This window comes from Botryllus schlosseri, chromosome 7 (assembly GCF_051294905.1).
Source record: "Botryllus schlosseri isolate E-star chromosome 7, Bs_hap1, whole genome shotgun sequence".
Classification (NCBI taxonomy): domain Eukaryota; kingdom Metazoa; phylum Chordata; class Ascidiacea; order Stolidobranchia; family Styelidae; genus Botryllus; species Botryllus schlosseri.
The window spans coordinates 18,308,042-18,333,728 of NC_137242.1; the positions used below are offsets into that span (position 1 = coordinate 18,308,042).

A 25,687-nucleotide genomic window follows, 5' to 3' on the forward strand; every position below is an offset into this window, starting at 1 on the left:
TCGCACAAAACTACAGGGATTACAAATTGCATCATTAAGCCCCGTGGTTCTCAACAAGGGGTCCGCGATGCATTTTGGGGGGCTTCTAAAGTTCTAAAATGATTGATAACCAAATTTGTATTTATTCAATTAGAGAAAGCGTGAGACAGTTTCGCTTCACAATTGCTAAGACTTTAGGACTCACGTCATTAAAATGGTCGCCTGAGATGAAACATCCTACTGTGCAAACTCATTTTGATTGTCAAATTCCCAATAGCCTGCCAATGCAAATATATTCCTGTTTAGAGATGTTTTGTTTGGGTTTGTGCAGAAAAGGAATGTTGGAAGTAGCAAGGTCAAACACTGTGACTTCGAAATGTTTACAAAACATTTTGGATGTGGAGTTGTCAGTCGCAGAAAATTAGTTGACAGTCGTTTATAATAAAAATTCCAGAATTTTATTCCTAATCTGTCCCAATAAAAGAATAGAAAATGATCACTGTATAACTTCAAGATGAGATGCTGGATGGATATGAACAAGCTTGACGTGATGTGTTCATTAAACACTCACACCAAAACTTTCGTCGGAAGGGGTATTCGTTTATATTAGGCTACATTCTCCACCACCCATCTTTATCGAAATAGATTTTCGGCACTCGTTCATATCAAATCGAAGACGCGTACTCCCAAGATAATAAATACCGCTGCAGAATCCGCTAAGAAATGATAAAAGTCTATCTAATTTCTACATATTGTGTGGTGTTATTTTAAATAAGGTCCTTTTTGGCTGTTTATCACTAGCCTACAATTAATATATGCACTAGGCAGATAACGGTAGCACGGTAAATGAGGTCATATTTTGAACGAGAACTTGAAAGGGACCGTTGGAATCCACGACGGTCCAAAAGGGATCCGCGAAGACAAAAATGTTGAGAACCGCTGCTTTAGACTTCATCCCGAGTCCATGAAAGCGAAGTTTCAGTCTCATGCTGGCGAACCGTTTGCGGTGCTCAGCGTTTATCGTGATCTCCAAACGTGATATCAAAGTAGGCTACTCCTTGTAAGTGCACTTAGTGAAATTTCACATATTTAATCGCTCCATGTTAAATGTGTTCTCGTAATATATGCAGCAGAACAAATCTAGGTCATTCGGACTTTTTATCTGTCTAGCTATATCATCCATTTTTTAGCATCCTTAATACACCCATGAACTGAAATTTCTGAAAATGATAGCAAGGGACAGTAAATAGTACTGAAAAGTGTCGGAAAGCGTGTTAAATTTGAGCCCACTAATCTTCGATGATGAGATAAGTGTCATTTGCGCCTTTCTGTAGCTCAAAGGAGGAGGGGGTATTTGACGTAATCTGTGTGGAAAATAGTCTCTAAATGAGAATTTTCAGGATGAAACCAACTATCACTGCCGTTTCAGTGCCCCCAATTAGCGAGAATCGACTGAACAGCGGCACACGATCTCCCGCAGGTTATTATAAATTCGTATGCGAAATGGTGTGATTGAGATCATAAAAGTTCGTATTTATATATATATTGACATTTGCGGAGCTTCTTGGAGGTACAGAAATTCAATATTTTGTGATACGATTGTTGATAGACAATGTTATTTCTAATTCTCTACTGGTTGCTGACGATTACCCTTGACGAGTGTCAGCCTAAAATATTCGGGTTCATTTCAATATGAATATACTATCCAATTATATATGGATATGAAAAATTAGATTCAATCGAAATATATTACCAATATAAACGTGTTACACTACTCACAGCATGGTTCAAGGTTACATGCTCGCGATTGGAAAGCACCAGCGTTGGATGGATCCGAACATTCAGACAGGGACCGAGCATCTGGGCCATCACTGGCAGCGCATCGCCTGGTTCTGAAGGACTGACCGTTGCCGCACGTTTCCGAACATTCCGTATAAATGGTCCATTGGGTCCAGGAATCTGCAATATTGAATTGAGATGTTTTAAGGCTGACTCACAATTTAGCAGTTTCAGGCTAGCATCCATAGCATTAACGTAAAACAGTACGTCAGAATTGTACAAACTAGCAGTCTAGTTAATTATTCGTTAACTAACTACTCGTTTCTTGAGTAATTCTAGCTCTCGTTGTGCATTTCATAAATTTTGGTCGTCAAACAACTAGAAAACATGTGTTGTCGTTTTGGCCTGAATCGTGATACGAGTGTTCTGTTGTGTGATTTTCTTGCAGCCATTAATAGGTTAGAGTCATCAGGACAAACTGTGAAGAAGCCAGTGGGTTGCTTTTTGGGTTCGAAACCCCTTCCATATCACACTTACACTGATGTCATGTGGAAAGCTTCAGAATTGAATCTATTTAGGTGTTTTAGTTCAGATTTCAAAGGTCATTAAATTGTAGTTCTAGTGTCTAGTTTTGAAAAGTGACAAGTTCTAGTTGTATTGGTAGTTATACATTCTGAACATCAAGTAGTTTTTATAACTTCACAGCAGGTGATAAGTGCAATACTATCGTAAACCATGAATACGAATCATGTACTGACAGCAAGGTGCCACGTTGCACGGCTTGGTTTGGAGAGCTCCCCAATTTAGTGGATCGGGACAGCTTGATAGGGATGGCGAATCGATATTAGTAGCAAGATCCACGCATCTCCTGGACCTGCTGATTTGCCCATTTCCGCAGGATGCGGAACATGTGGTGTATTCGCTCCAGGCTGTCCAACCATCTGTACATAATATTATCCAATCAGTCACAGTGAAAATGGTACATGCAAATTTTGCAATATGTGCCATTTATAACTATTAGTGTGAAATCTTTACCCCTAATGCTGGTTGACAGCTAGTTCGGAGTAAATCCTAAACTCATTACACAGAACACGGCAAATTTTTCAAATATATTCCCGAAGCCACTATATTGACAGGCATTCATTCATTGTAGAAAATGAAGTGGATACAGCGTTTTGCGGTACAGTTATCCAAAATCATTACCAGGACATGGAGAAATATTGACGTCACCACCGATACCAGAGATATACCTACGACACAGTGGCGGCTCGTCCTATAGGGCAACTGGGGCATTGCCCCACCTAAAATTCTGTTCAATAACAATTTAACCATTTATAGACGCACCGCGCTCAATATATACCGAGATCACAGCGAAACCCGCGTTCTTCTTGTGCTTTCGCTTGCAAATGCCCATACATAGAGAAGTCTCTGCGAAAATCGAATTCTCTTCTGTGTTTTCGCTTTGTGAATGCCTAGCCGGGGCTTGCCCCGGTAGCGCTCATAACAAGCTTTCACTATCTATTCTCTCAAAGCCGCGCACAATTAAGAAACGGTGATATACTCTCTCCTATTCGTAAAATGGCCGAGCAACCGGGGCATATATGCCTGTCGCCCCTAAGGTGTGATGTAACAATCGTATCTATATCTGAACTCGGATACCGTGATATGCGTTGAGTCGACCTTTGCTGGTATAGGTCGATTTTGATGGTGTTTCACACCATGATAATTCTTGAAACTTGGTATGTCATGTCGTGATGGTGGTATTTAATACTGTCCTAAGTTTCAGGGTTTCTACTCAAAGTTTAGGGTAGTAATTCCGTTTCCAAAGTCGAGTGTGTGCTGATCCGTCATGTATCGCAAACATATTTCACGCAAAGCCGGTATTGGTCTCCATTAATTTTAACGATGCTCCTTAGCTAGATCCGTCTTGAGCTTTTACATGGTATGTCTTGATTCGAACGCTGTGCCAAGTCTCAAGGTTGGCACTCAATGATTAGGGCAGCAATTTCGTTATCAAGTTCGAGTATGGTAGAGATGTGCGCTGATCTGACACTTAGCCTACCTAACGCATTGCGGATTTCACGCAAAAGCCGGTGTATCTGTGTTCCATACTGAGATAGGTGATGAGATGATGATATCATGAAACAGTTTACTAACATCCTCGGTTTGCATTCAAATATTTAGTTTTATTTTATATTCTCCAATGTCAATTTCACCGTGGAATGGTGGCCTTCGGGCCATTTGCTCACAATTACAACCCCTGTCAAGCGCGATAGCTGTTTCGTTTTCGGTGGCGGCTAACAGCTTATCGCTTGATCAGCCTATTCCTCAGTAAATTTTACGCAAAATTTGGCGTTGATCAATTCGTATTAATTTTGACAGTGTACCATACCGATAACGGTCATGAGGCTACTTCTCGATGATTTCATGTAAAAGTGTACCAAGTTTTCGGCTTTCATCCACGTATTTATTCGGTAATATATTTTCCGAAGGCGATTTTGCAGCAGACATATAGACAGTAGACACTATAGACCGTAAGCCGTATGTGTCGTGTGACAATCTCCAGCCTCAAGGTCAAAATCTTCCAAGCTGTACCGGGACCGAATTTCCGAGGCTGCTATCCGTAGTTCTTCAGAATGATGTTTTGGATTCAATATGACATTTCCTTGTCCAATCTATGAGATAACAATTGCGTATGTGTCCGAACTCGTTGACCTTTCCAGTAAGGCATACGCAATCTCTCGATTTATAGTCATTTCCATTTCTGCAGATAAGTAGTCAGGTCAAGTGCGAACATGAATCGTGTTGAATCTTTGCTCCGTACGCCGTTTAGCCAGCTGCCTTTAGAGCAAAAATTAAAGGTAAAGCGACTAGGTCCGTATCAGCCTAGAAATTGCCCATTGGTCCAATCGTACGCCGGAGGAAAACGCACTCGTGCCTTTTCTTCAGCGCATTTCGATAAAAATGAATTGCTTACTTATAGCGAGGATAAAAACGCCTTGTTTTGCTTTTACTGTCTTTTATTCGACAGTGCCGGTACCGGAAGCAGTGGCTCTTGTTGGAACAAAATTGGTTATCGCGATCTGAAGCATTTGTCAGAGCGTGTGAAAGCGCACCAAAAATCCCAAAATCATTGTTTACGGGAAATTCATGTGACCATCATGAACGTTGAAAAACGCTACTGTGACGTCATATTGATAACAAGTCGCTTGCGGCCCTTGCCCCACCACCCGATATTGTCACGAGCCGCCACTGCTACGACACGATAGTTATATAACAGCCGATAAATAAACTAACAAAATGTTTGTACTATATCCTGAGGTGTAATAATTTTTTAAAGTCGTCACGTCTAGTTTTAGTTCCAGATGCTGGTTTTGAAAAATGAGTAGTACTAGTTCTTGTTGCGCTTTTAGCAGTTATGGCCAGGGCTTTAGAGCCGGAGCCGGAGCAAGGAGCTGGAGCCCTGGAGCCGTGCATTTTCACCGGAACTGGAGCCGGAGCTCCACATAAATTTCAGCCGGAGCCGGAGCTGGAGCCCGTTATTTGAGGTGTAGCTCCGGCTTCGACGTATTTCATAAGATGCTATTATATATGCAACAACCATATCTGCTGATTTCACATAATTTACCAGTAGGCCTGAATTTTAATGCAGTGCACAGCAATGGCATGGAGTATAGTGCGTTCTAGTGCAACTATGATGTTATCGACAATTGACAAGTATTTATTATGACGTCACAAGCCGGCATGGCGGCACCTATGTCTTCGTTGCTGCGTCCGTTGCTACTGACGTCTGACAGACTCCAGATTACTATAGATAACTAACCTATGGGTAGATTAGTAATATATATAGACCAGGAATGGCGAGCCTTTTCGGCTAAAGGGGTACATGCGATTGACGAACGAGTCCGCGGTCGACTAGCCGCGCCAAGTGGGTAATATTTTCAAAGTTAATAAATATATATTCCGTCCTTACTGGCGAATTGTATATCGGAGATTATAGCGTTGGAAGGGAATATGAATGAAGTTCTTCGTTAAGATAAGTTGAGCAAGATATATTTCGGGCTATTATTGACATTTTGTGCATGCTTGCTTAGATGTGTATTGATAATCAAATGGTGTTTCGAATAGCAGTCCAGCACATTACTTGCTTGTTTGCGTTAGGCTTCTAAAATAGGACTTGATATAAATGGTTACTTTGACTTTTCCGTGTCCTGAAATTTCAGATTGGCGGCAGTGAATAGCGTGATACTTGTCAAGTTATTAGTGCTCTGAACGTAATGCGTGCTACTGGTCCGTTGATATTTTATTGCTAAACCGCGGAAGAGTGTCGGTTCCGGTCACCGAATCTTGGCGTGTTGTGGTTATGGCTTAGACATCATTTGTTAGTGCATTCATTAAGGTATGTATATTAACGAAACATGGGATATGCTCAACCAATTTATTTTGTCTGTCTGCTATATCTGTGCCTGAATTTACAATCATGTATGTTCGTTACAACGGTTGACATTTCAACTGTAGGCTACAGCCTAATACTCTTGTAATAATTTCTGATTAAATTTGTGATACTCATTTCAGTTGATCCACGAGTTATTTTGTTGCTATATTTAGCCTTTATTTTACGATGGAGACTGAGGCCATGAAGTGATTGCGATATGCCCAAATATCAGTATAAGTCTGATGGTGAATTGAAAAGAATGCAGCGTTGGCGAAGGCAGCAGTTCACAAAATATCATCCTCTAAGCATTGGTTCAACCTGCAGCGACAATAGCCATGGTCAGCCGATTATCACTGCTAAAGATATCTGGCTCACAGTACATCGCACAAATATGAGGCCAGTGGAATTACCCGGAGATCAGAGACTACGCCGAGCCTGAACTTGGGAGAAATCATTCACAATTGGGCTCTGAATGAAGCTAGCGTGCCACACAGTGAATAGGCTGCTGATTGCAGCTCAGCGTTGTTTGGTCCTATTCTTCCCGCCGAGGCTCAGACTTGTTTGATAAACCAGATTTTGTCTGCATTTCAATTCAAGAGCAGGAATAGTTGTATCAAACTTGTCCTGGAAAGAAGATCTCTTTGTATCTCGACTGAAATCAATATGTCGTTTTATGCATTTTATATGGCTGTCTGTCTTCATTTGACCGGTATCATGTATGTATGATCATATGTATGCTCGTGGTGGACTTTATTATAACTAGAACTATAATGAAATATATTGTCAAATTGTGATATCTTACAAACATAAGGGTCAGTATGTATGCCAGAAAGCAACAATGATTCAGGTAGCGATAAGGCTAATAGCGGTTGTAAGCTGCAGTAGCGAGAGGGTTAATGAACGGCAACAACGGGTTAATGAGTCTGCAGCTAAAGTGCGAAAATTGTTTTTTTTTTAGGCATCATTTTGACATCGAATGCGCATGATACGCCGGGTGATCGCATCCCATTTTGTTGACTGGGTGTGTGATAGAAGAAAGCTCCGGAGCTGAAGCAATTAAAATTTACTGCTGCTCCAAAGCCCTAGTTATGGCGCGAAACTGTCTCGTGATTTCTCTAATTAAAAAAAGGGTTATTAACCATTCTGTACATTTAACGATGGTATTAATTCGGATACAGTTAATACAGTTATGTGCAAATTTCAATGTACCAAATGCCTGTGCTTTGTGATTTGATTTTAATAACAAAAGTTCTAATTCGTTGCCTATTATTGTGCAAAGTCAGAATTAACCCTATGCCAGACAGAAAAATGGTCAAAAGTTGGTTCTAATTTGCTTTGCGAAAAAGCAATCGATAGCCTACGACTAACGCGTCGAAGTGTTTAAGTAAAGGCATTTATAGAATATAACTTCTTGGTCGATGCCATTAAAAATGGACTTGGAGCGATCAAAGGCAGTTTGGTAAATATCCATTTCCTATTGGGCTAATCAGTATAACCATGCACAATATTGCACATACTAACAAATTCAAAAAATCACTATCCTAACCACAAAATCAAAGTTTGCAATGAACTATATTGATTTTTGGAAGATTCTAGGTGAGAGTGATCAGGAAATATCAATTAGAACCCGGGGACGAAAATCGTGTTACACGGTGTAATAGGAGAAACCTTCCACCTCTTTTCTTCACTCATATTTCCCAGGTTTTCATGGAAGCGACGATCTCATCGATGTAAAAACATCAATCATCATGGTGGCTCTTTTTCTCGCACAAAACTACAGGGATTACAAATTGCATCATTAAGCCCCGTGGTTCTCAACAAGGGGTCCGCGATGCATTTTGGGGGGCTTCTAAAGTTCTAAAATGATTGATAACCAAATTTGTATTTATTCAATTAGAGAAAGCGTGAGACAGTTTCGCTTCACAATTGCTAAGACTTTAGGACTCACGTCATTAAAATGGTCGCCTGAGATGAAACATCCTACTGTGCAAACTCATTTTGATTGTCAAATTCCCAATAGCCTGCCAATGCAAATATATTCCTGTTTAGAGATGTTTTGTTTGGGTTTGTGCAGAAAAGGAATGTTGGAAGTAGCAAGGTCAAACACTGTAGCTTCGAAATGTTTACAAAACATTTTGGATGTGGAGTTGTCAGTCGCAGAAAATTAGTTGACAGTCGTTTATAATAAAAATTCCAGAATTTTATTCCTAATCTGTCCCAATAAAAGAATAGAAAATGATCACTGTATAACTTCAAGATGAGATGCTGGATGGATATGAACAAGCTTGACGTGATGTGTTCATTAAACACTCACACCAAAACTTTCGTCGGAAGGGGTATTCGTTTATATTAGGCTACATTCTCCACCACCCATCTTTATCGAAATAGATTTTCGGCACTCGTTCATATCAAATCGAAGACGCGTACTCCCAAGATAATAAATACCGCTGCAGAATCCGCTAAGAAATGATAAAAGTCTATCTAATTTCTACATATTGTGTGGTGTTATTTTAAATAAGGTCCTTTTTGGCTGTTTATCACTAGCCTACAATTAATATATGCACTAGGCAGATAACGGTAGCACGGTAAATGAGGTCATATTTTGAACGAGAACTTGAAAGGGACCGTTGGAATCCACGACGGTCCAAAAGGGATCCGCGAAGACAAAAATGTTGAGAACCGCTGCTTTAGACTTCATCCCGAGTCCATGAAAGCGAAGTTTCAGTCTCATGCTGGCGAACCGTTTGCGGTGCTCAGCGTTTATCGTGATCTCCAAACGTGATATCAAAGTAGGCTACTCCTTGTAAGTGCACTTAGTGAAATTTCACATATTTAATCGCTCCATGTTAAATGTGTTCTCGTAATATATGCAGCAGAACAAATCTAGGTCATTCGGACTTTTTATCTGTCTAGCTATATCATCCATTTTTTAGCATCCTTAATACACCCATGAACTGAAATTTCTGAAAATGATAGCAAGGGACAGTAAATAGTACTGAAAAGTGTCGGAAAGCGTGTTAAATTTGAGCCCACTAATCTTCGATGATGAGATAAGTGTCATTTGCTCCTTTCTGTAGCTCAAAGGAGGAGGGGGTATTTGACGTAATCTGTGTGGAAAATAGTCTCTAAATGAGAATTTCCAGGATGAAACCAACTATCACTGCCGTTTCAGTGCCCCCAATTAGCGAGAATCGACTGAACAGCGGCACACGATCTCCCGCAGGTTATTATAAATTCGTATGCGAAATGGTGTGATTGAAATCATAAAAGTTCGTATTTATATATATATTGACATTTGCGGAGCTTCTTGGAGGTACAGAAATTCAATATTTTGTGATACGATTGTTGATAGACAATGTTATTTCTAATTCTCTACTGGTCGCTGACGATTACCCTTGACGAGTGTCAGCCTAAAATATTCGGGTTCATTTCAATATGAATATACTATCCAATTATATATGGATATGAAAAATTAGATTCAATCGAAATATATTACCAATATAAACGTGTTACACTACTCACAGCATGGTTCAATGTTACATGCTCGCGATTGGAAAGCACCAGCGTTGGATGGATCCGAACATTCAGACAGGGACGGAGCGTGTGGGCCATCACTGGCAGCGCATCGCCTGGTTCTGAAGGACTGACCGTTGCCGCACGTTTCCGAACATTGCGTATAAATGGTCCATTGGGTCCAGGAATCACAATTTAGCAGTTTCAGGCTAGCATCCATAGCATTAACGTAAAACACTACGTCAGAATTGTACAAACTAGCAGTCTAGTTAATTATTCGTTAACTAACTACTCGTTTCTTGAGTAATTCTAGCTCTCGTTGTGCATTTCATAAATTTTGGTCGTCAAACAACTAGAAAACATGTGTTGTCGTTTTGGCCTGAATCGTGATACCAGTTTTCTGTTGTGTGATTTCCTTGCAGCCATTGTTAGGTTAGAGTCATCAGGACAAACTGTGAAGAAGCCAGTGGGTTGCTTTTTGGGTTCGAAACCCCTTCCATATCACACTTACACTGATGTCATGTGGAAAGCTTCTGAATTGAATCTATTTAGGTGTTTTAGTTCAGATTTCAAAGGTCATTAAATTGTAGTTCTAGTGTCTAGTTTTGAAAAGTGACAAGTTCTAGTTGTATTGGTAGTTATACATTCTGAACATCAAGTAGTTTTTATAACTTCACAGCAGGTGATAAGTGCAATACTATCGTAAACCATGAATACGAATCATGTACTAACAGCAAGGTGCCACGTTGCACGGCTTGGTTTGGAGAGCTCCCCAATTTAGTGGATCGGGACAGCTTGATAGGGATGGCGAATCGATATTAGTAGCAAGATCCACGCATCTCCTGGACCTGCTGATTTGCCCATTTCCGCAGGATGCGGAACATGTGGTGTATTCGCTCCAGGCTGTCCAACCATCTGTACATAATATTATCCAATCAGTCACAGTGAAAATGGTACATGCAAATTTTGCAATATGTGTCATTTATAACTATTAGTGTGAATTCTTTACCCCTAATGCTGGTTGACAGCTAGTTCGGAGTAAATCCTAAACTGATTACACAGAACACGGCAAATTTTTCAAATCTATTCCCGAAGCCACTATATTGACAGGCATTCATTCATTGTAGAAAATGAAGTGGATACAGCGTTTTGCGGTACAGTTATCCAAAATCATTACCAGGACATGGATAAATATTGACGTCACCACCGATACCAACGATATGCCTACGACACGATAGTTATATAACAGCATATAAATAAACTAACAAAAAAATGTGTACTATATTCTGAGGTGTATTAATTTTTGAAAGTCGTCAGGTCTAGTTTCAGTTCCAGATGCTGGTTTTGAAAAATGAGTAGTACTAGTTCTAGTTGCGCTTTTAGCAGTTATGACCAGGGCTTTGGAGCTGGAGCCGGAGCCCCGGAGCCGTGCATTTTCACCGGAACTGGAACCGGAGCCGGAGCTCCACATAAATTTCAGCCGAAGCCGGAGCTGGAGCCCGTTATTTTAGGTGTAGCTCCGGCTCCAACGTATTTCATAACATGCTATTATATATGCAACAACCATATCTGCCGATTTCACATAATTTACCAGCAGGCCTTAATTTTAATGCATTGCACAGCAATGGCATGGATTATAGTGCGTTCTAGTGCAACTATGATGTTATCGACAATTGACAAGTATTCATTATGACGCCACAAGCTGGGACGGCGGCACCTATGTCTTCGCTGATGCGTCCGATGCTACTGACGCCTGACAGACTCTAGATCAGTGCTCTTCAACCGGGGTTGTCGTACACCCTAGGGTGTACCAGAATTTGCAAAGGGTGTACCACTCGGATGGGGTGTACAGGGGTGTACCAGATCCGAATTACAATGAGCCGATGGCTAGCTATCACAAAGGCAGGTTTATGGGTCAGTACAGGTTGACGCACAGGTTAATGAGCAATATGGTACGATGTTATCTCAAGTGTGATGCTTTACACCGCTTCACGGTGATGCATTAAGCAAATATTTTTTCAATTCATTTAGCCGTCGGCAATAGACCAATCCGTTAGGTGTTGGATAGTATGCAGTTAACAAACATGTGTTCAGCTAGTCATTTGTCTTTTAGTGACTTTTGAGGAAACCGCCGCGATAGCTCAGACTTTTTGAATCTGTACTTCCTACCCGACGTTAATAAATACCGCAATGCACATAAATGAAGTGACGTAGGTCACGTAGCCAGCCAGGGTCGAAACAGCTTCCCTGTTGAAATCGAAACCCTTTTGTTTTAAAATGCCGATTGTATGTCCAATATTTCGCCATACATTTGCAATTTAGCATTTTGTTATCAGTGATGTAAATTAGCGACAATAGACTGTGTATAGCGGCAAACGATCTGAGGTTACTGACATCTCTTGCAGCCCATGTGCTGCTATCGACTGTGCGTGGGGCAGGCCTGATACGCAGTAGGCTGGTGCGCCTGCTATCATCGCTGATCTGAATTACCGCTTCTGCAGCAGTAGCTTTACCTACTCTCTCCCCAATACTGTTACATTTAGGTTGATTATCGTTCATAATGTCATGCTGTTTTTGCTCTGACACTAAATAAATTCCAATTTGCGTGGCGGAGGGCCTAACTGGCTGCGAATAGACTCTGTGACCAAATTCTATTTTATTCAAATCCAAATTTTTTGACGGCAATAACTCCGCTTCTACTGGTCGGAATCGAACCAAATTTGAAGAACATCGTTTTTATAGACAACATAATACTTTCATGGGGTGAACAGAAAAATTTCAAATTTTTCGTTATTTATTTTTATATAATAAATAGAAACTTTCTTCTACCGTAGCAAGGCGGCTACTGGTTGGAATTGAACCAAATTTGGTGTGTAGGCTGAAGTTAGGTAACCCAACAATTTTATCATTTTTGAAGACCCCTAATGAATAGGGGTGTACGAGTTTTGAGCAAACGTTAAAAGGGTGTACCACGTCGAAAAAGGTTGAAGAGCACTGCTCTAGATTACTATAGACAGGGTTGCCATCGAGATGGACCCAAAAATAAGGACAGTCGGAAAATTAGATTAGCATTAAAAAGCGTTTTTGTACGTACTTTGTATTTATATGAGCCGTGGCATATCACATTCCATACTTTTTGCCAGAAACAATCTGCTCCAGCAACTCCTTGTTATTAAAAAGTGCTTCATGGATCTCACGACAGCTCAGGTCTATAGGTTAACCTTTACTTGTAACTGGGATTTGACTCTCCTTTTACCAAGTCTGTTCCTCCCCTTGGTCGACTTCGCCGAAACAAGAGAGAACACTCTTTTACCTTTAACACTAAACTATATGGAAAGAGTGACTTTTTGTGACTTCAATTGTCACGGCACCCTTTGCTACATTGGCTTTATTTTGAATCTGGATTACCCATGCGAGCTACGTAGGTTGCGTAATCGAGGCATATTATTGATCAGGCTTCAAATTTGCGGTACAATTTTACAGCCTGTGGTATTAATCCCCGCATCAACATTCAGAAGTATGTGATATGTTTTGATATCGAAGCAACTTTTCGCGGGCCGCTCAGAATAGCGCCGCGGGTCGAGCATTACCGAGGTCTGATATAGTCTATATCTCGTCTCTTACGTATAGCGCGAATGGGTTCTTACGATTGCGGCATCGTATTGAGTAGCTCGCTTCGCGTCTTGCGACAACGTCTCTAACGAGGTCACGTGGATTCGCCTAACTACTAATTACAAATTACTGTGGCGTTTGAGCATTTTGTGCGAGGTGGCCGCTACCTCGTAAATATAGTGACGAGATGGCGCACGTCATCTCGCAAGTTGGCACCTATGCTGCTGTTTACTGCCAAAATGACGTCCGATGCGATAGCTTGGCAGGCTACAGCTGAAACTGCTATACCACTCACTGCCCTAGCTGTCTCACGATAAGTCAAATCATGTGGTGTGTACGCCACAGGAGTACCGTTTATTTATGATGTCATAGAATCTAGACGCAAAAGCAATACAGATGCCACAGGAAAACGATCGAAGTTCTGTAGTTGTTGGAAATAAGACAAAATAAGGACGCAAGTCGAAAACAAGGACATTTCTTAGAAATAAGGACAGTTGAGTTTTCTAAGACCTGGCCCTTCAGAATAAGGACAAATCTTGAAAATAAGTACGGTATGGCAACCCTGGCTATAGATAACTAACCTATGGGTAGATTAGTAATATATATAGACCAGGAATGGCGAACCTTTTCGGCTAAAGGGGTACATGCAATTGACGAACGAGTGCGCGGTCCACTAGCCGCGCCAAGTGGGTAAAATTTTCAAAGTTAATAAATAAACTAGTTCAATAATATTATTACTTGAGTATATTGCGGGTCTACTGTATACCGCCCGCTATTCTCAGTTTGCAAGGACACGACTATTCGGTGTCTGGACGCATCGATATCGAAGGTTTCCGGTAATATGCGACAATCATTTTGTGCCTACATTTCACCATCGACGATCTTTCTGCGAGTGCAAACGCGAAAAGACTTTCTCCCGTAATTTCGAATACAGTTAGACTCAATCGGGTAAATTAGGCGTTTTTCTCATTTTCAGTAGGGGGTAGGCTACCAAGCAAGAAATCATGTGACAATTAAACACGCGAAGCGTGAAGAAAAATTTCACTACTATTTCAGTTTATTGTAATGTAATACGATTAGCTAAAAATATGACTGGACCCTGGATCTGCCAATGCGTCGGAACTGATATTTTAGTCATCAACATCCCAAGTGTCGCAGCCAGACTTGTAATTTTTGGTTGGCATTGCAAGATCACCATCTGAGCAATTCATTTTCGATAATATTACAGGATTTCGATAATATAATAGGAAATCACCTCGCGGGCCACTCAAAACTCTCTCGCGGGCCACATTTGGCCCGCGGGTTGGCCACCCCCGATATACTGATATAGACCCATCAGATAATTTCAGAGCCGGAGACGGAGCAGTGGTAATAATGCGACTCCGGAGCTGCAGCTGGAGTTAATGTGTGATAGAAGAAAGCTCCGGAGCTGGAGCAGTTAAAATTTACTGCTGCTGCAAAGCCCTGTTAATGACGCGAAACTGTCTCGTGATTTCTCTAATTAAAACAAATGGGTTAATAACCATTCTGTACATTTAACGATGGTATTAATTCGGATACAGTTAATACAGTTATGTGCAAATTTCAATGTACCAAATGCATGTGCTTCGTGATTTGATTTTAATAACAAAAGTTCTAATTCGTTGCCTATTATTGTGCAAAGTCAGAATTAACCCTATGCCAGACAGAAAAATAGCCAAAAGTTGGTTCTAATTTGCTTTGCGAAAAAGCAATCGATAGCCAACGACTAACGCGTCGAAGTATTGAAGTAAAGACATTTATAGAATATAACTTCTTGGTCGATGCCAAGCGAATAAAAATGGACTTGGAGCGATCAAAGACAGTTTGGTAAATATCCATTTCCTATTGGGCTAATCAGTATAACCATGCACAATATTGCACATACTAACAAATTCAAAAAATCCCTCTCCTAACCACAAAATCAAAGTTTGCAATGAACTATATTGATTTTTGGAAGATTCTAGGTGAGAGTGATCAGGAAATATCAATTAGAACCCGGGAACAAAAATCGTGGTACACGGTGTAATTGGAGAAACCTTACACTTCTTTTCTTCACTCATATTTCCCAGGTTTTCGGGGAAGCGACGATCTCATCGATGTAAAAACATCAATCATGATGGTGGCTCTTTGCCTCGCACAAAACTACGGGGATTACAAATTGCATCATTAAGCCCCGTGGTTCTCAACAGGGGGTCCGCGAAGCATTTTGGGGGGCTTCCAAAGTTTTAAAATGATTGATAACCAAATTTGTATTTATTTAATTAGAGAAAGCCTGAGACAGTTTCGCTTCACAATTGCTAAGACTTTAGGACTCACATCATTAATATGGTCGCCTGAGATGAAATATCCTACTGTGCAAACTCATTTTAATCGTCAAATTCCCAATAGCCTGCCAATACAAATATATTCCTGTTTGGATATGTTTTGTTTGGGTTTGTGCAGAAAAGAAATGTTGGAAGTAGCAAGGTCAAACACGGTGACTTCGAAATGTTTACAAAACATTTTGGATGTGGAGTTGTCAGTCGCAGAAAATTAGTTGACAGTCGTTTATTATAAAAATTCCAGAATTTTTTTCCTAATCTGTCCCGATGAAAGAATAGAAAATGACCACCGTAAAACTTCAAGATAAGAACTGGATAGATATGACCAAGCTTGACGTGATATGTTCAATAAAAACTCACACCAAAACATTTGTCGGAAGGGTTACGCGTTAATATTAGGCTACATTCTCTACCACCCATCTTTATCGAAATAGATTTTCGACACTCGTTCATATCAAATCGATGACGCGTACTCCCAAGATAATAAATACCGCTGCAGAATCCGCTAAAAAATAATAAAAGTCCATATAATTTCTACATATTGTGTGAAGTTATTTTCAAGAAAGTCATTTTTGGCTGTTTATCACTATACCCCACAATTAATATTTGCACTAGGCAGATAACGGTAGCACGGTAAGTGAGGTCATATTTTGAACGAGAACTTGAATGGGACCGTTGGGATCAACGACCGTCCAAAAGGGATCCGCGAAAACAAAAATGTTGAGAACCACCGCTTTAGACTTCACCCCGAGTCCATAAAAGCGAAGTTTCAGGCTCATGCTGGCGGACCGTTTGCGGTGCTCGGCGTTTATCTTGATCTCCAAACGTCATATCAAAGTAGGCTACTCCTTGTAAGTGCACTTAGTGAAATGTCACATATTTAATCGCTCCATGTTAAATGTGTTCTCGTAATATATGCAGCAGAACAAATCTAGGTCATTACGACATTTTATCTGTCCAGCTATATCATCCATTTTTTAGCATCCTTAAAACACCCATGAATTGAAATTTCTGAAAATGATAGCAAGGGACAGTAAATAGCACTAAAAAGTGTCGGAAAGCGTGTTAAATTTGAGCCCACTAATCATCGATGATGAGATAAGTGTCATTTGCCCCTTTCTGTAGCTCAAAGGAGGAGGGGATAATTGACGTTATCCATTGGGAAAATAGTCTCTAAGCAAGAATTTTCAGGATGAAACCAACTATCAGTGCCGTTTCAGTGCCCCCAATTAGCGAGAATCGACTGAACAGCGGCACGCGATCTCCCGCAGGTTATTATAAATTCGTATGCGAAATGGTGTGATTGAAATCATAAAAGTTCATATTTATATATATATTGACATTTGCGGAGCTTTTAGGAGGTACAGAAATTAAATATTTTGTGATACGATTGTTGATAGACAATGTTTATTCCAATTCTCTACTGGTCGCTGACGATTACCCTTGACGAGTGTCAGCCTTAAATATTCGGGTTCATTTCAATATGAATATACTATCCAATTGTATATGGATATGAAAAATTAGATTCAATCGAAATATATTACCAATATAATCGTGTTACACTACTCACAGCATGGTTCAAGGTTACATGCTCGCGATTGGAAAGCACCAGCGTTGGATGGATCCGAACATTCATACAGGGACGGAGCGTTTGGGCCATCACTGGCAGCGCATCGCCTGCTTCTGAAGGACGTTGCGTTGCCGCACGTTTCCGAACATACCGAATAACTGGTCCACTGGGTCCAGGAATCTGTATTATTGAACTGAAATGTTTTTAGGCTGACACAAAATTTAGCAGTTTCAGGCTAGCATCCATAGCATTAACGTAAAACAGTAGGTCAGAATTGTACAAACTAGCAGTCTAGGTAATTATTCGTTAACTAACTACTCGTTTCTTGAGTAATTCTAGCTTTCGTTGTGCATTTCATAAATTTTGGTCGTCAAACAACTAGAAAACATGTGTTGTCGTTTTGGCCTGAATCGTGATACCAGTGTTCTGTTGTGTGATTTTCTTGCAGCCATTGTTAGGTTAGAGTCATCAGGACAAACTGTGAAGAAGCCAGTGGGTTGCTTTTGGGGTTCGAAACCCCTTCCACATCACAGTTACACTGATGTCATGTGGAAAGCTTCAGAATTGAATCTATTTAGGTGTTTTAGTTCAGATTTCAAAGGTCATTAGTTGTAGTTCTAGTATCTAGTTTTGAAAAGTGACAAGTTCTAGTTGTATTGGTAGTTATACATTTTGAACATCAAGTAGTTTTTATAACTCCACAGCAGGTGATAAGTGCAATACTATTGTAAACCATGAATACGAAACATGTACTAACAGCAAGGTCCCAAGTTGCACGGCTTGGTTTGGAGAGCTCCCAAATTTAGTGGATCGGGACAGGTTGATAGGGATGGCGAATCGATATTAGTAGCAAGATCCACGCATCTATTGGAACTGCTGATTTGCCCATTTCCGCAGGAGGCGGAACCAGAGGTGGTCAGTAACGAAGTACTTCTACTTTTTCGAAGTACCCAAGTAGTTTTCCTCTACTTCTGGTACTTACTCAAGTAGATCTGATTTTCGCTACTTCTACTTATACTTCGTAATATTATGTGATCTACTTACTTACTTTTCGCTATTTTCAGTTTGTCAAGTAGAAGTAGTTCAATCTTCCAATCAGGAAGATAGCCTGAGGAATTTCGGGGCTGTTTTCACGGAGTATCAGCATTTAATTTTCATAAAAGTTTAGTAAAGCCCAGAATTTTCGTTGCGCTTCGCGCGCAGTGCTGGTTACGGAGTTACCAATATGATTTCAGGAAAGTATCGAAAAATATAATTTAGGTAGAGGGTTGGCGTGGTCCCGTTCACACCACATTGTCGCCCTTCCTCCATATCAAATAATTCATCACAGAATATATGGCTCATCATAACGTTTGAAACTGATGTTTCGCAATGTAGCATTTACTTGTCATATCGTAATCTAGCATGTCCATGACGTGTCCAAATCTGGAAAAGTGGACTCAGACTTTTTTTAGTTTTAGAGCTCAGACTCTTTTTGGACTCAGACTTTTTTTAGTTTTAGTTTGAAACTTTCTGGACTAAAAACATGAAATACATGTTCTGCTTTTAGAAGTAGTATTTATATTTCACTTTTAATTCCCAGTATCATACACTTTGAGGTATAATTATTATCAGTTCTTTTGTCTGGATAACATACATGTTGAAGCATAAAAGCAAGTGTAGTGTTGCCTTTAATTTCTGGAAATAAGGCTACACAATATGGCATTGTTACTGTCCACCATATTTTTATTAACGTTTACTAATCGCACAAAGTGTTTACACCGTATCCCATACAACTTCTCTGTATTGCTCTTCGATTAAACTACGGACCTTATAATATGGGGAATGGCGCCATATCATGCTATTTTCTAAAACGTGCTGTTCGAGAAAAGAGAGGATTAGCATCGCATTTCCATATCAATACTATCATTTTCATCCAATGATGTGGACGAATACTTATGCTATCGAAAATTGGATACCTGCTGGTGTGCATCAACAGGAATCAAGCTCGTCACCTATCGCATAGCTCAATTTGCACCTTTTTACAATCCATGTGAACAAATTAGGATCGTTTTCATAACTACTTACTTACTTGAGTACTTTCAAAGTCAGTCAATTCTACTTCTACTTCAAGTAGTTTTGGGTTGCTTATGGAAGAAGTACTTCTACTCGTACATGAGTTGATTTTTTTCGTCGCTACTTCTACTTCTACTTGAGTAGATTACTTGACTACTTTGACCACCTCTGGGCGGAACATGTGGTGTATTCGCTCCAGGCTCTCCACCCATCTGTACATAATATTATCCAATCAGTCACAGTGAAAATGGTACAGGCAAATTTTGCATTATGTGCCATTTATAACTATTAGTGTGAAATCTTTACTCCTAATGCTGGTTCACATAGCTAGTTCGGAGTAAATACCAAACTCATTACACAGAACACAGCAAATTTTTCAAATATATTCCCGAAGCCACTATATTGACAGGCATTCATCCATTGTCGAAAATGAAGTGGTTACAGCGTTTTGCGGTACAGTTATCCAAAATCATTACCAGGACATGGAGAAATATTGACGTCACCACCGATACCAACGATATACCTACGACACGATAGTTATATAACAGCCGATAAATAAACTAACAAAAAATGTGTACTATATTCTGAGGTGGATTAATTTTTGAAAGTCGTCAGGTCTAGTTTTAGTTCCAGATGCTGGTTTTGAAAAATGAGTAGTACTAGTTCTAGTTGCGCTTTTAGCAGTTATGACCAGGGCTTTGGAGCTGGAGCCGGAGCCCCGGAGCCGTGCATTTTCCCCGGAACTGGAACTGGAGCCGGAGCTCCACATAAATTTCAGCCGAAGCCGGAGCTGGAGCCCGTTATTTTAGGTGTAGCGCCGGCTCCGACGTATTTCATAAGATGCTATTATATATGCAACAACCATATCTGCTGATTTCACATAATTTACCAGCAGGCCTGAATTTTAATGCAGTGCACAGCAATGGCATGGAGTATAGTGCGTTCTAGAGCAACTATAATGTTATCGACAATTGACAAGTATTCTTTACGACGTCACAAGCCGGGACGGCGGCACCTATGTCTTCGTTGCTGCATCCGATGCTACTGACGTCTGACAGACTCTAGATCAGTGGTTCTCAACCTGGGGGGCACGCCTCCCTTAGGGGGACGTGAAAGCATCTGAGGGGGGCGCGAAAAAGCCGTCCACTGAAAAATAAAATTCGCGCTCTGCGCGATTTACCTTCAATTCACGCATGTTACTCTATATACAGACCGAATTTCCTATTTTTTAATTCTCTCATCAACAGTCATAACCTTCCATGCCATCAAACAATCTGTTGGGGTTGCTAGCATCCCGGTTGGATTTTGTGATATGACGATAAGGGGGGCGCGAAATTTTTCACTACCATAAAGGGGAGCGTGTCTAAAAAAAGGTTGAGAACCACTGATCTAGATTACTATAGATAACTAACCTATGGGTAGATTAGTAGTATATGTAGACCTGGAATGGCGAACCTTTTCGGCTAAAGGGGTACATGCAATTGACGAACGAGTGCGCGGTCCACTAGCCGAGCTAAGCGGGTAAAATTTTCAAAGGTAATAAATAAACTAGGTCAAAAATATTATTACTTGAGTATATTGCGGGTCTACTGTATACCGCCCGCTAGGCTCAGTTTGCAAGGACACGACTATTCGGCGTCTGGACGCATCCATATCGAAGGTTTCCGGTAATATGCGACAATCATTTTAGGCCTACATTTCACCATCGACGATCTTTCTGCGAGTGCAAACGCGAAAAGACTTTCTCCCGTAATTACGAATACAGTTACACTCAATCGGGTAAATTGGGCGTTTTTTAAATTTTCAGTAGGGGGTAGGCTACCAAGCAAGAAATCGTGTGACAATTAAACACGCGAAGCGTGAAGAAAAATTTCACTACTAGTTGAGTTTAATGTAATGTAATACGATTAGCTAAAAATGTGACTGGACCCTGGATCTGCCAATGCGTCGGAACTGATATTTTAGTCATCAACATCCCAAGTGTCGCAGCAAGACTTGTACTTTTTGGTTGGCATTGCAAGTTCACTATCTGAGCAATTCATTTTCGATAATATTACAGGATTTCGATAATATAATAGGAAATCACCTCGCGGGCCACCCAAAACCCTCTCGCGGGCTACATTTGACCCGCGGGTTGGCCACCCCTGATATAGACAGACCCATCGGATAATTTCAGAGCCGGAGCTGGAGCCGGAGCAGTGGTAATAATGCGGCTCCGGAGCTGTAGCCGGAGCTACTGTGTGATAGAAGAAAGCTCCGGAGCTGGAGCCGTTAAAATTTACTGCTGCTCCAAAGCCCTGGTTATGACGCGAAACTGTCTCGTGATTTCTTTAATTAAAAAAATCATGATTAGGTTAATAACCATTCTGTACATTTTAAGGTTTCGCGCACCCTCTGAAAATTCTCCGTGGACCGCGAGGATTCGGTGAACTCCAGGTTGAGAACCACTAATATAGCGGAAGGAGTCGTCGAAGTAAACAGGAATATCAGAAATTGTGGAAACTATTTGGATTTGAAGTGATTACGCCACCGATAACAAGACGGGAGAAAAGGACGTTCCAACAGTGTTGGAGAGAAACGACCAGCATCGAGATATCTATTTTGAAGTAGTGAATATCCAGTGCGTCCTCACAGCAAGGTTCTGTATTACATGGTTTGGTCTGAAATGCTCCAAAATTTGAAAGTCGTTGCAGTTTGCCAAGGATGGCGAATCGATGTTTGTTGCGAGATCCACGCATCTCCTTGATCAACTGATTATTCAATTGCCATAGGCAGGGCAAGGTATGATCAGAGGTGGTCAAAGTAGTCGAGAAAGCTACTCAAGTAGAAGTATATGTTTCAACGAAAAATCTACCAAGTACGAGTAGAAGTACTTCTTCCATAAGAAACCGAAAACTACTTGAAGTAGAACTAGAATTGACTAGAAAGAAACTACTTTTTCCAATGTAATAAAGATTTGTGACACTATAGATTTTGAAATATGAATACTAATCTTATTAAACCGTCGAAGTCTTTACGGCGAATTTTGTGTAGTATATAGAAAACGACACTATTCCGATGCACTAAAGACTTTCATCCTCTGGATTTTGTACAGTATATACTAATTTTACCAAACCGCTTCTGATTTAATAGAGTGGAAAGAAACAAACTACCTTATCCAATGTATTAAAGACTTTTGACAATATGGATTTTGTAAAATTAATGCTAAACTTATTAGACTGTCGAACACTTTTACGCTAAATTTTGTAAAGTGGATTAAACACTACACTGTAAATCCGCAAGGTCGTATTGAACACTTCATAACACTTTTTTCTGCGTACAGACACACTTTTTGGGCATATAAACGCATTGGGCCATTATCGTCGCAACGCTTCTGCGTATTTCTCCGTTTACATGTAACACTTCGCCACTGCGGCTTATTTTCAAGAAAATTTATACTTGGTAATTTATCATCAATTTCGCATTCATAAACTATCGGTACGTTTGGAGATCACATTAAATCATAGTATTGGTAAATAATATTACACACTTGACCCAACACTAAGTTTAAGGGTAATATTTCAATATACATATTTCCCTGTGACGCAGAGGGGTCACCACCTTCGTTACGGTAGAGCGCGCTCGATTTCAGTTTGGATTTGAATTGTTGGTTCGCCAGGCTTCAGGCAGAGAGTAGGGTACACGAAAAAACTTAGCGAAATGGATATATTGAAGCAGTTTCTGCTACCTGATGGCGTAAAGGATCATAACATCCATGTACTGTAAGGTATGGAAATGCGGTAAATGTTATTGAATATATGTAATGTGAGAATAGTCATAAAATGAACTCGTTTTGACATTGCAGTAAGGTCGTTTGTTTTAGATGTTTTAGTAGGCTACTGATATCCCTTATTCATATGAATGTTCTTTAGATCTTTTGTAGTATATGATTCGTCTGATCTTATTGCTGGATGATCGAGCTTCGAATCTGATAATATACCAGGCTGCGACCAGGTCCAGTACTACGGTACTGATGGGAAGCTGCTACAGAAGTAACTTTTTTGACATATGGATGAAGGGATGTTCTCTCTATCCACACTGAAATATCCCTATGTAGGCGATTTAGTAGTCCATTGTGGACAAGTACTGCAACGTCAGCAAGTGAATGCCGGTATGAGAGTCATGCAACGGTTTTCATTGTTTTTCAACTGCAACAAATTTTACACTGTACTGTTTATTCCAAGTGGTAAGGTGTTAACTGAAGCGATTTTTTTTACATGTCAAAATTTTGTCAAAATTGTACCGTTAGGTCAAAAATTGCCAAAATTCTTTACAAAATCAAAATTTTGTTGGCAACTTGCATTTTGTTTGTATCATAGATGATTGCACTGTTGGTGAACTTATCATTTTACAATTTACATCTTGTAGCCTACTTTATAGTCCTACCGTTGTAGACGGACCATCGTCTGCTCATTGTGAATCATAAACTGTCAAATGAAACAAATACTCAACGTAGCCTATTGCACTATCCTAACTGAAGCAAGACTGTGTGGACATCGGTTCTTCTATTAGAAACCGTATGATCAAAAATTGCGATGTAGACAACTTTGTCATAATGAGAGAGAGAGTGCAGTGTACGCGCAACTTTAGTGTTGCCGGCCAGCAACTGCAGCTGGTGAACGTTCTTTCTTCATTCTTGCCAAGCTACTTAGTTAGGACAGACACTTTCTACCCGAAAATGTAGGAATGTATCTTTCGTTGTACTACAACAAATTCTTAATTATTTCTACCATAATACGAGATGTAACTAATACTAGAATTATTCATGGGTACAGATTTCGATAAAATAAGTTCTTTTTCATGTAAAAATTTGTCAATTTTCATGCTAAAAGATTTTTTTAGGTCAAATTACTTCGGAAGAACAGACAGCTCCAGCCAGAAATGAAGATAAGTTCCGGTAATACATTTCTAACACTATGTGAGAAACAAATAATTTAAGTAAATGGGGTCAAAATTAAGTTTTTCATCACCAAAATATGTGTGAATTTGAATTTTTTAGTCAAAATCTTACCTTTTTAGGTCCATAAAATCGCCCCAATACTAGTACAGCCAAACAAACAATCTTTTCAACAAACCATGGATCACAAGGGGTAGTATTTGTTTTGCCTAATCCCCAAATTTGACTTTTCTGAGTTTATTGTGATACGGTAACTGAACTGAACTCTATTTTGCAGGTAGTATGTATTGAACTTGGCACCTTTTTGAAATGCATTTGCTGTATGGAATACTAGTAAGCATCACTGTGTTTTGTAAGTGAACTGGTATATCCTTAGAGAATGAATTTGATTCTGTTGCAATCGGTTATCTTTGTGATAAAGATTTTTATGAATGTTTGCTGATAAAATTTCACAAAAATTGTTAACAATCCAGGAAGTATACTAACTGTGCCAGAGTAAAATTGGTGGTAACGTCATGTGCAACTTTCCATTCCATTACTTAATTATTCTATGAAAGACACCCTTCTGTCACACACAACTTTTTGCAGAAAAAAAAACAACTGTATCCAGTATGCTATCTGCGTAATTACTGAGCAGTTCATTTGTATTGCGAATTTTGGCAACAAATATTTCTTTTCAATAGTCTTGGATTGATCCTCAAATTCGTTCAACTGATGTCCACTCTTTGAAAAGAGCCCCCTGGGTCTACCGTGCCTGCGCTTGTGCTATCAGACATTGTTGACAGTGACGTGTGGAGTCGTTCGTAACGGGTTTTGTGCCGGCACAGTCATCTTATGTGATACAGACCTTTGTCTCAAGAACCCATGGATACATTTGATTATGTAAGCCTATTTATTCATTTTATATATCACCATTGATTATGTAATTTGCTGGTTTTTGCAGTCCTACTTTTCTTACGAACTGTCTCGCAGAGTAGCTTACGGGCTATTCGATATGAGCTGAAAAAGGCTTCATCTGTGTACACTGTACAGTGTACAGTGTACCCTGAACTGTGTACACTGAACAGAGATGTAGTTGAACGTAATGAGCTCGTGTAATTTGTACTTTAACTATTGCTTACTGAACTATAATGGGCTAGGTCAGTGGTTCTCAACCTGGGGGGCTGAGCACCTCTCCTGTGCTTCTGTAACCTATCTGTGTGAAATATTTATATTTACTTCTGCATCAAATTTACAATTGTCCTTTGGTATGTATCGTATTTTCTAGGAGCAGCATTTGGATTTGACCAGTAAAAAAAGAGCGGCCATGGCACGCCACGAATCAGGGACTAATCAAGCCTGGGTTGCGGCTGATGGAAAGAATATAAAAAATGCCCTAATGTGCAGGTAGTATGTATTGCAATTGACACCTTCTTGAAATGCATTTGTTGTTTAAAATACTTGTAAGCATCGCGGTGTTTCGTAAG

General features: G+C 40.0%; 1 protein-coding gene across 6 annotated transcripts in view; it reads right to left on the reverse strand.

Annotated features, from left to right (window-relative positions):
- Positions 1–25,687, reverse strand: part of LOC145442780 (uncharacterized) — a 290,597-nt gene that overhangs the window by 207,175 nt on the left and 57,735 nt on the right. For 4 of the 6 annotated variants that reach the window (XM_080320768.1, XM_080320767.1, XM_080320764.1 and 1 more), the window contains exons 5-8: positions 17,231–17,410; positions 10,439–10,621; positions 2,517–2,699; positions 1,759–1,938 (exon numbers count right to left, since the gene is read on the reverse strand). In XM_080320768.1, coding sequence (XP_080176894.1) covers positions 1,759–1,938; positions 2,517–2,699; positions 10,439–10,621; positions 17,231–17,410 — 726 coding nt within the window. Of the gene's footprint in view, positions 1–1,758; positions 1,939–2,516; positions 2,700–9,715; positions 10,622–17,230; positions 17,411–25,687 lie in introns of those variants that run through there. The other 2 variants (XM_080320766.1, XM_080320769.1) reach the window with 2 other exon arrangements.